Source organism: Opisthorchis viverrini (genome assembly GCF_000715545.1).
Source record: "Opisthorchis viverrini unplaced genomic scaffold opera_v5_205, whole genome shotgun sequence".
NCBI lineage: Eukaryota > Metazoa > Platyhelminthes > Trematoda > Opisthorchiida > Opisthorchiidae > Opisthorchis > Opisthorchis viverrini.
The window spans coordinates 625,453-637,165 of record NW_008751865.1 but is presented as its reverse complement, the minus strand read 5'-3'; the positions used below and the strand labels follow the sequence as shown (position 1 = coordinate 637,165).

Sequence of the window (11,713 nt, the reverse complement as noted above, 5' to 3'; positions counted from 1 at the left end):
TCAGCATTTCAGCATGGACAAGTTGCTTTTACAGAACGAAATTTCAGTTAGAACTACCAAAAACCCCCATGCTATCATCACTTTATGAGTAGCACAGAAGAAGAATAATTTCATGAGATGAATGAAACCCCTTATATAGCTGTGTCGTGTGGGTTGGTCTCGGCGTATCCGCAACGAGGCAATTAGAAAGCGAGTTTCGCTTGTGCAACGAGTGTCTCCATTAAAGAACGTGTCCAGCACCAGAAGCTGCGTTGGTTGAGACATGTGTTGCGTATGCCTAACCGTCGTTTGTCGAAGAGAGTGCTGTTTTCCATGCTCAACTCCGAGTGGCGGAACCAGAGGGGTGGAGAACCCTTGACCTGGCTGGGATAGATAAAAGAAATCACGAAACGTTTGAGTGTTGTCGGTGCCACCCGATTTCCAGGATGGGGACCGCGTGATCCTCACTGTGCCTGGTTGGAGACGCTGCAAGATATGGCTACCACCCGGCGATCTTGTTGTCAGTTTCTATCCAGACTGCCTGAGTGAGTGTTTGGAGGTGTAGGCACCTCGGAATGACTGTATTGAGCCAGCGCTAAGTCCATTCGTCCAATTTTATTCTTTGCTTCACAATAAGGTTTTGAAATAAATCATGGTTGTACGGCAGTCAAGCATCGGTGTTGAGTACTGATGTCATGCTGTCGATGATGATGGTGATGATGATGATGATGATGATCAGGATGATGAGGATGAGGATGATGAAAGCTCTTCGACAGCCCACAACCGGTTTCGCCCTTCCTGGCACTCATTCTGTAGGCGCAGCCCCTAAGTTTCCGTCAAATACACTGATTTGCAAATCAATTTGGTTCTCACGACAGACTCAACTGAATCACTCGTTTTTGATGTTTTTCAACTGAATGTGCTGCACACAGGCTGTCTCATGATACAGTTGGAACGATATTCGAGATATCGAACTATATTTTCACGAAGGAAACTACTCACAAAGTTGCTGAGAACTCTTCGACAGTCCACGACTGTTTCTGCCCTTCTTGAGACTTATCAACTAGGCGCAGTCCCCTTATGTTCTTTATGAACTCGAAGTGCGCGAAATTAGACGAATATTTTCATTTGTACGCTAGTCCAGTCTGGGCAGGAGACTTGACCAAATCCACGCGGATCTCTTGCCTATGACGACCAACTTCAACGGAATGTGCTGCACCACACAACCTGACGTTTCAGTTGGGACGATGTTCGGGATATCGCAGTGCGTTTCTGTCTAGACGTCGCACACTGCTCACAAGGTTGCTGACGACGAGTTTCACCCTCAATAAGGCTCTCCAGATGGGCGCAGTCCCAGAGTTCCGGTCGAACTTAGGTTCTACTTAAACCCAGACTGGGTTATGTGTCACATCGATACAATGTATTGCCGTATCTCGAATAGCTTATCAACTGTAACATGAGGTTGTCTGACGCAGCACATTCGTAGACGGAACATTCAGGTGGGTGTTGCATCGGTCTCCCGCGAAAATCTAAAAAAGGTGAGGTGGCCCAACGGCTAGGGCACTACCTTGTCGACCTTGAGTTCACGACTCGAACCCGACTACTAGATCCATACTTCTCTTGCCTAGACTTGGGCAATCTGACAATCTCCAAGCCCTCTTTCTTCCTTCCGCAAGGAACTAGGCAGCCAGGCACTGAAAAGGTATTGCTATTTTGTTGTGGCCCTCAGTTTTATTTCGAGAACACAATACTGAAATAGATTCGAAAGCTCATCACCTGTTTCACCCTTTTTGGAATTCGTCATGTCGGCTTAGTTCCCAAGTTTTCGTTAACTCCGGGATCTGCCTGAACGCCTAGTTGTCTGCAATTATCGATGTACACTTGGAAATTTCTGTGGTGCTTAAGTAAATCTCTCATTTAAAATATGCTTTCAATGAGTGTATTCGGTCAACTATGTAAAATCTGACGCTCAAGCGCACCGTGGGGTTAATAGAAATTCGAGCGGTCAAAATAAGGTTTAAAGCGGCCATAAGCCGATGCGGATGTGTTTTCAGCGACCAAATGAGTAGTATGTTATGCCAAGAATACACGCTGTGATTTATCGGATATCGTGCCAACGGAAACATGAAAGAGAGATTCAGTTGTTCGGAAAAACAAGGTTATTTTAGATGCGTTTATTCTATCGTCATGCTGTTGTTTAGGACAGGCAGCCTGATTATCAAACAAGGTGACAACACTCACACTTTCCATTCCAAAAAGATGCGCTTATAACTTCCTCCTGGTTGGTAATGAAACTGTTTAAACCGAATTTTCCAGTTTAGAAAGTAAGCGGTGGACCGTCTATATTACCTGAATCGCCAGCATACTACTTAATGGTAAATGAGAGTATTATGAGCTTGAATTCTACAAGTCACGCAACCATCTACATCTAATCCAAAAAGTATCCACTGAGCTTCTAGCGCTTGTCTGAGCTACCTGACTGGGAAATCTTCCCAGGTGGGTCAATCGATCGGCACAACCGGGAAAAGTAGTTGGTCGTCTTTCGAAGTGTCCGTTGAATCAATCACATCGCTCAAGCGTCAACAGTTTCGCCGGTTCAGACGTGACAATATAGATACGTCCGACGTCGCTGGTGGATCAGTGGAAACATGCTCCCTCCTCATTTCAGATGCCGGGAATCGAAACATCCGCGTTGCTACTGAGGTCTAATAGAGGCAAACGCTAGTCCAGTGTTTCCACCGTTTGATAGAGACTCATAGAATGACTGCACCAGGATAAGAGCACGACTGTTCCAACGAGAGTGATGTGAGTGTGAAACCTTCTTTTAACCCGTCTGAAGGAAGAATCAAGTCTTCAAAATGCCCTTCTTTTTTGCTGAGGAATTCCTCTTCGTTTTGGAACCAGTAGCATGTGACATTCAGCCCCTATGTCTCTTTCATTTATATCAAAATTCCTTAGAATTGAGTGCGATTACTAAGACAAAAAATTGTTTGACAGTATTAAAAAATACTGATACGCTGAGTGTGCAAACTTGTTTTAACTCAGGTGGCTGTTGATCTGTTCGCCGAGCTCGCTTGCAGGCGTCTCTTCTCGAAATACACTCAGTTGCAAACAAATTTGTTTTTGTGGGAGACTCAGCTGGAACCCAACTGCATCTCTCATTTATGGTGTTTCTAAGTGAATCCGTCTCTCGCAAAACTCGATTTATTTGCAAATGAGTGTATTTCGCTAATTGCGTGCAATTTAGGTTCAAGTAGAACATAAGGTTGAGGGAAACTCGGGGACTGCGCCTACCTGATAAGCTACAAGAAGGGCGAAACCGGTCTTGGGCTGTCGAAGAGTTTCCAGCAAATTGTGAGTAGCGTATTACACCCATAGAATGACGTGTTCTTTATTGCGCCCAACATTGTGATTGCGAAAAGAGCGTAAACCTGAGTAAAACATTGGCACTACACGCTATGATGCTTCCTATTGCGATGCCCTTGGAGCGGAAAAGAAACACACCAATCGGGAATGTGCTACACTGCGAACTGACGCACGTGACACAAATCAATATGGGAATTGACCAATCATATGGAGGGATAAAGCCATCTGCTGCGTCATCATCCGTACCCAATCACAGGCAAACATGTTGCGCGATGACTGACTGGTTAATGGGTGGACGGACTCAGGACATGCATTTCAAGAACTGCATTAGAATGCAAGCTGATAGAAAACAGTACAAGTGAATTCGAGAAATACACTCAGTTGCAAATCAATTTGGTTTTTAAGAGAGACTCAAGAAGGGCGAAACGAGGCGTGGGCTGTCGAAGAGTCTTCAGCAAAACTCCCATCACGTGATCTTATATTGACCGATTTCTCTAAAGAAGAATTCTCTATCAGCACATTCGGTTGTAGAATATCACAAACGAGAGATTCAGTTGAGTCTCTCGTGAAAACCCCAAACTGATTTGCAAATGAGTGTATTTCTCGAAAACAGTGCAATTTTTCAAGTAGAACATGAGGTTGACGGAAACTCGGGCACTGCGCCTACGTGGTGAGCCTGAAGTGGAAAGTGAAATGGATCGTGAGCTGTCGAAGAGTTTTCAGCAATCTTGTGAGTAGTTCGCTTTATGAAAATACAAGTGAGTGTTTATTTGGAATCCGTTTTAGCGTTTCATAGAGTTGGATTGCCGCTTTAAATCTGCGTCTGTTTTAGGCAAAGTTTCCGGCAGGCAGTAGCAGTTCTCGCAAGGAAATCAAATGAATGCTTTATAAGTAGTATAATATCTCCTAGAAGATAGGAGTCTGTCTCCGACGTACTATCATTCAACATGGAAGTGTAACATCAACGACGTCACTGTTGTAGTGCATGATCACTCTTCAGACAGGTAACTCGTAATGAGTTGCACTTTATTTCAAACAACTGCATTTGAGTAATATGGGCATTTTGATAAATCGTTTTACCTTCAATAGACTGGTGCTCAGTACACTTCACAAATCAGAAATTCGCTTGAATCGAGTGGATTTGTTTGAGGTCACCTTTGAATACCATTCATCACTCACAGTGCGTCATTCAAATTCCATTCACACCGCATGAAATTTGTGTCCGCAATTAATTAATCGACTCACGGCAATTCATCATTTGTGTTAATCAAGTCAACTGATTGCGTTAGCAGAAGTGATTCATTCCCATTGGTGAATAGGTGGATGGACTTGACACTCGTCAGTCACTTCATTTATGGAACTAGGATAAATCATCGGCTGTAAACCGTGTACAGTTTTTTTTTTGATAGCTGCCACAACGTCACTCGCCATGCAGTAGTGAATAGCACTGACGCGCGGGTCCAGAATCTCCATGGGAACGTCGTGACTGATCCACGTTTATCAATGTTTCCAAACGTTCCGACTTAGAGTACCCATTCAAGGAGGTAACAATCACCAGTTCAGCTGAGTTGGTTGGTAATGGCTTTCATACTTCGCTGCAAAGACATTGTTTGACCACCTCTGGCTCGTTTCCACCCTCCATGGGGCTGTGCGAAAAAGGTCGTTACAGGAAGTCGGCTGACTGGAATATGGAGCGCGCGACCAAGTTAGCGCGGCCAATCGAGTGTGATCAGTTCTTCTACCATGAGGTATTCATTGTTCTGAGGAACATTCGACGTGCTTCAGCTCTGCCGTCCCCACCAGCCCCCAAAAGACGTCGATGAAATCAAGGGTTCTTCAAAGTCCTCAGCCGATAGCAGCCGGGTATCTGACCGGTATAACGAACGCCCCTCAATAAAAAGGATTTTCTGCGATAAAGAATTCATCTAGACTTGGATGGTGTCGTTCTAAGCATTTTGAAAACACGGAAGGGGCTAACTACTCACAAGGTTGCTGAAGACTGCTCGACAGCCCACGACCGGTTTCGTCCTTCCACTTCGGGCTCATCAGGTAGGCGCGTAGTCCACGAGGTTCCGTCAACCTTATGTTCTACTTGAACCCAAATTGGACTGTTTTCCAGAAATACACTCGTTTGCAAATCAATTGGGGTTCTCAAGAGAGACTCAACTGAATCTCTCGTTTGTGATATTCTACAACCGAATGTGCTGATAGAGAATTCTTCTTTAGAGAAATCGGTCAATATATGATCACGTGATGGGAGTTCTGTGATTGAAGCACAAGCGGTGCTACACCTTGTTTAAATGAGATCTCATCACACCGCTGATTATTAGCAATAATAATGAAACAATTGTACCTCGTTTCTCACCTTTTAAGCGTAGACTGCTCTAACTGACAAGAAGAAATCTAAGCTGAAAATCGCCCCCAAGTACTGTCACACTCAAATGGTCTTGTTTACTCCGCACAGAAGCACGGTGTGTGTGTGTGTGTGTGTGTGTGTGTGTGTGTGTGTGTGTGTGAAACCAACCTGCTTGCACCAGCGCTCGAAATAACCGGAGAGTCGTGTTGGTTTTACTGAAAAGAACGACATGGAAGGACTCGATCTCAAGTTATGAGTGTGTTACAGGCATGACCTTGGTAGATTATAAAGGGTTTTCCACGAGGGAGAGCAACATGGCCCTCTTTCTGGGTCATTTGTAGCAGCGTCAGAAAAAGATAATAGACTGCATGCAAAACAACCGCGGCTTGGTAACCAACAGACACTGTGACCCAAATCATTTCGCAAGTGAAGTTGGTCTGTGATGAAAGGCCGAGAAGCACCCCGTAGCCGTTTCATCCTCACTAGGAGCTAACAACGCTGCGCGTCTCACGAGACTTTAGTGGAGCCTTTCTAATCGGTGACCTTACGGCCAGTGGTTCAACACGTAACCGTTTGGCCTGTAGCGTGATTAACTCTCACCTGGACAGGACATGGCTCCATGTAATCACGGAACTCACATTACTTGGTCCTGTACCGACTGGCCGATAACACTTCTCAGATGGAAGTTTCACGCATCTTGTGGAATTCTTCTTTCTCTGCACTACTTATTGACTGATTGGAATTTCCGCAACCACAAGGTCTGACAAGGTCATGTTACTCGTCAACGCCGAGCAAAAACAGCCTAGTTCAGTCGGGGTTATGAAGAGTTGAATCAATCTGAGAATTTGCGTTTACCCACGTGGGTAGCTCGATCGTATTTACTGATTGGAAACCGAGTGGCTGTCGGTCTGCTTACTGAGCTGAGCAAGCCACCTGAAAATGTTCTGTGGTGGGCATCATCAGTAGCCGGTTGGATGCGTTTATTAGAAGAGTATCTGTTGTCACCTGATTTTATTGGCTAGTTGTATGTCAGTGTCCTTGAGAGTTCATTGGTCTTTTTTGTAAGATTTCTATTGGATTGTGGTCTGGGTTTGTTTGATTTGCTCCGTTGTTCTGAGGCCTTCTATTTTTAGTAGTTTTTTGTTAGTTTGCACCTTATAATCTTCTGGATGACTGCAGCGTCCTTTCTCCTCTAATGTAATGGCTATAGTGATAACCAGTTAGATGCCTCTGGTTTAATCCTTCAATTTCAATGGTCGGTCACCCGCTCCAATCAAATTAGTACGCCCAATTAAATCAGGGTTTTCTGCCTCTTCTAAAGGTTTTTCTTTCGATTTCTCAATGACGCTCCTTTATCCTTGCTTGAGAAAGTATGCGAACGTCGTTCCAGTCGAACTCGTGTTCACCGTGCACGGAGAGGAGAGAAACCTGATCGTGTTTCTTCATCGAGTTTGTGTTCAGGATTTCTGAAGCATTCCTTGCTTCCCGTTGTCTCTCTCCTGTCTCTGTATAACTCATCTGGTTGATGAGTCATTCTCATCGTGGCTCAATTAAAAGGATTTGACGTTGAAGTGACCGACCAATGAGATGAGTCCCTCAAATAACCAGGGTCAGAAAGGAAAGGCCGGATAAAAACTGAGGAATTCATGAGTAAACTTGTTACAATATTCCCTACTTCCGGTTATCGTTTTTCGGTGGCCAATCGAAACGTTATCTCAAACCACGTGACTGAAATGTTGTTCAATCTACTGGCAGATGACAGTACTTTTCTCCGATTGTCCACTTTCTCCAAAACTATGCAACGTATGCGAGAGGCGGTCAATTATCCAACAACTATCGATTTGTGCTCTTCAACTGCAGTCGTAAAACGTCATAAAGAAACTTTTCATCTGTCTTTCTGCGGTCTTTAGCCACTTCCCCTAACTGTGTTTTGACTCAAGAAATCAATAATCGAATACGACTTCATGTTCCGTCCGGTGAGCAACACTCAGCCCTCCTTGTCGGATGTGGGAGTGTATGCCTCCCGTTCGAACTATGCTGGGGCGGATAAAATCTAATTTACAGCACAAGACAAAGGATTGCGTGAAGACAGGAGGGCGATTGTTCAAACAAGAGTCATGTGAATGTGTGTCCTACAACATCCACCAATCACCAACACCTGAAGCAGAATGTGCCCAGCAGGTTTGAAGCGTTTGTGGTGCTACCTGAATGGGAAGTTCTGATTGGAGGGCCAATCGATCGGTACAACCAAGGTATAGTACGTGAACGCTCACATCACTCAAGCGCGTTTACCTGTTCAAACGTACAAATCCGAATGAGTCCAGGGTGAGCTGGTGGGGTGATGGTAACACCTCGCTTGTCAGATGTTCAAAATTCAAACCCTGACACTGCTGACGAGTTCTAATAAGAGCGAAACTCGAGTCCGGTGCTTCCCTTCCCCCCATTGGTGTGGACTCACCAGAATGATTACACCGGGACAGGAGGACGAGTGTTCAAACGGAAATCACGTGAGTCTGTATTTTACTAAATCCCAAAACCGTGTATGGAGCGTTTCTCGTCAATCTGTGCGTTCCTTTCCATATTGTTCTTCAGGCAACTATTTGAAAAGTCTGCATAAACATGTATTACTACTTGAAGTAATGCACGTTGGAATAAAAAATACAGTAATGAACTTCAAGATGAAGTGAGACATCCCAAAAACAATTTGATATCATCATAAATTGTTTGCGTGCGTTTAAAGTACCTGAAAAATTATAGTACAACGAGAATTGGGCCAATACAAACCCGTAATAACACCAACAGGTTCGTCGACATTCTCTTCAAGTACAAACTTGGACAGGGATATTTTAGTGTCGATAGGAATAATTCGTCCCCTGTGAGAAAAAAAACAATTATAGTACCAGTCAAATTGCTTGACAGGTGCTTAATTGCTATCCTGAAGATTCTCAATTTACTTCCGTTTAAGTGACGTTTTCTAATTGGACCAAAGTGTTTGGAGAAAATGCTTCATGACGTTTCTCTGAAACTTGTCCAACATAAATTAAACTCTATTATTCGTCAACTGTTTTTCGAAAATTTTTAGAAAGCAAGCTTTCAGGATGAGTAGTGCATTATAAAATATATATGTACCGCGACATCTCGAATATTGTAGCATAAGGAGGCCTGGTGTAGAACATTCAGTTACCTGAGAACATCACAAACGATCTGGGTTCCATATGAGTCTCTTGAAAAATCAAATTAGTTAGCAAATAGATGTATTTCACTAAGTTCGTGCGATTTGAGTTCAAGTAGAACATCAGTTTGACGGAACCTGGGGTAATGTGCCTACCTAATGAGCCCCAAGAAGGGCTAAACCGGTCGTGGGCTGTCAACGAAGTTTCAGCAGCCTGAAACCGGTCGTGGGCTGTAAACGAAGTTTCAGCAGCCTGATGAGTAGTGCCTTAGAAATATACATATATGGCGATACCTTGAATATCGTAGCGACTGAAACATGAGGCGGCCTGGTGCAGCAGAACATTCAGCAGTTGCCTGGGAACATCACAAACGATTCAGCTGAGTTCCAGGTGAGTCTCTCGAAAAACCAAATTAGTTTGCAAATGAGTGTATATTCGCTAATTTCGTGCAATTTGGTTTCAAGTAGAACATAAGGTTGAGGGAAACTCGGGGACTTCGCCTACCTGGTGAGCCCAAAGTAAAAGGGCGAAAGCGGTCGTGGACTGTCGAAGCGTTTTCAGCAACCTTTTGAGTAGTGCGTTGCAAAATATATATGTATTCCGACAATTCTCCGGACATTCTTTCGAGAGAAAATGACTCTTGGTCCGGTTGACTTTGCTTCCTCTACAAACCTTTTCCGTATTTTGACCACTCCACTGCCTTGATGTTTGAAAACCACTCGTGGACAAAGAAAACACCAGTTTTATGGCGCACAAGCGAGTGTTACTCACTTTTGACCTTGATTCAGGTAGTAGTCCAATTTGCGTTCGGTGAACCATCATGATCGTCGACCGTCCTCCCATGACATGCCTGAACACTCATCATCGCCTGCCGTTGCTGAACTAAGGGACTGCATCCAATCGGAAGCTGCCTTTTTCTGACCCAGATTCATAGCATCACGATTTTGGTGTAGATCAACAATTTCTGCTTTGGTCACTCTAAGGCACCTAATTCATCTTCCGCGAGATGATTTAACTGGCTCCTTACTCATAAACCTTCACACCTCGACTGAATTAATTTTACTCTTTTCAAAATTTTTCCAGGGAATTTCCCGCATTTTGTCCCAGCTGACGCTATTCCGCAATGCGACAAACCGAGGTGGACGGCGCAGCCACGATCATTGGCTGATTAGCCATGTATTGGACTGAGTTGTATTCATCATCGATTTTCTACGTTTAAGTGCTGATAAACTAATTAGATTTCACCTTTTAGAGTGGATAAAATTTGTCGATGGAAAGTCGGGGACTGCACGCCTACCTGATGAGCTACAAGAAAGGCGAAACCGGTCGTGGGTTGTCGAAGAGTTTTCAGCAACCTTATGAGTAGTTTCCTTTAGGAACCATTGGGAGTTTGATCAAATAAGTTGTACTTTATGCGTTACACCTGAAGGGTCAGTGCTTTTTCGCTACAGCCCAGTCATCCTGAGAAAAAACTATCGTTTTCGGGAAACTTCTTGAAGAAAAACCCTTGCCTGATTCTTTTTATGATAAGTCATTTACAGTTGGCTATTTAAGATAGCGCGTACCAGGGCGGATTCGTATGAGCTCAGATTCAAGTGTTATCTTGCAACTCACCTTTTGTTAACGGAACAAAGTCCTACCAAGTGCTTCTTGCTCCAGAGCTTGTACGGGTATGACCTTTTCACGTGACCTGACTGTGTTACCCACATCCAACCAGTCAGTGGTATATTTCGGCGTCTGACAATAAAGTGTCATGAAACTAGGGAGACTTTCTTTCCATCTTAGCCTTACTCACAGGCCACTTAAAATCTGTGTTTCTCTGACCTTTTCCCGAAGCCCTTTGAGAACCACTCCTCAGGTTACCAAAACACCTAACGAGTCACTTACTTTACAGATATTTACCTGAGACACCTGCTGCAAGCACAAACTCTTACCTCCCGGGAAGTCCACTTACCGTAATTTTTTGGCTCACATTCTGATTGATGCCAGAATGCCACAAGCAGTAATCTCCCGTCTTAGCCAAGTCTGTATCCCAAATATTTCATCAAGTGTTAAGATGTTTCGTAATTTACAGGTTGTAAATTCAAAATGACCTTCGACTGTACAGAATCTACCTAATTCAACTCAACACGGAACCGTGCTTCACGTGGACGTCAACTCGGGGAAAACATCATCAGTTGCCAGAAATTAGTGTAAGGAAGGCCTCCTCTGCGAAGTTATTTATAAGAAAATGTCAGATGAATAGTTACAGACTATTGGACAGGGAAGCAAAACTCTCATATGCATCTTGTTTACAAAAACTGAATATCCGTCTACTTCTCAAACTTACTCGGATATTCATTGACTACCTCTCAAATGTAAACAAATGCTACAAGGCAATTACACGAATTCCGTAATAAATCCCACTTTCCAATTGACGTAAGGTGAAGTTACAAGAAAACATACTACTCACATGTCTCATCAGTAGTATTTACCGTTACACCTATATTCCAAAACATTGCCAAGAAAATCCTTGCTAAGCCTTTCAAGCTAGTCTCTCTTGCCGAAGCTACGTTGGCAAAAGCTACAGTGGACATCCAACCGTACCGGACGGCAAGACTTTTGGCCAATCTTGGGATTGAAGCATTGAGTGCATAGCTGTCGGAAATAAGGGTTGTGAACTTCAAAGATAGAACTGAGAAATGTCTATCACTGGGAAGACGTAAAGTAAGAAATGGAGATTTGTCCGAACCAGGAGTGGTAGTTCAATTATTAGCAGTTTTGGGTCATCTGTACACCTGAATGCCCTTCCGAAATAGCTGTGATCCAATGCAAGCATTCCCAGACAGGGACAAATCTC

The 11,713-nt window shown here is 43.8% G+C and overlaps 1 protein-coding gene across 1 annotated transcript in view; it reads right to left on the bottom strand.

Moving 5' to 3' along the window:
* Positions 1–11,713, bottom strand: part of T265_08246 (hypothetical protein) — a gene marked incomplete at both ends in the record, with an annotated part of 14,543 nt that continues 2,830 nt past the window's right edge. Inside the window, 2 exons of the mRNA XM_009173993.1 lie at positions 1–507; positions 2,990–3,273. Coding sequence (XP_009172257.1) covers positions 1–507; positions 2,990–3,273 — 791 coding nt within the window. The remainder of the gene's footprint in view (positions 508–2,989; positions 3,274–11,713) is intronic.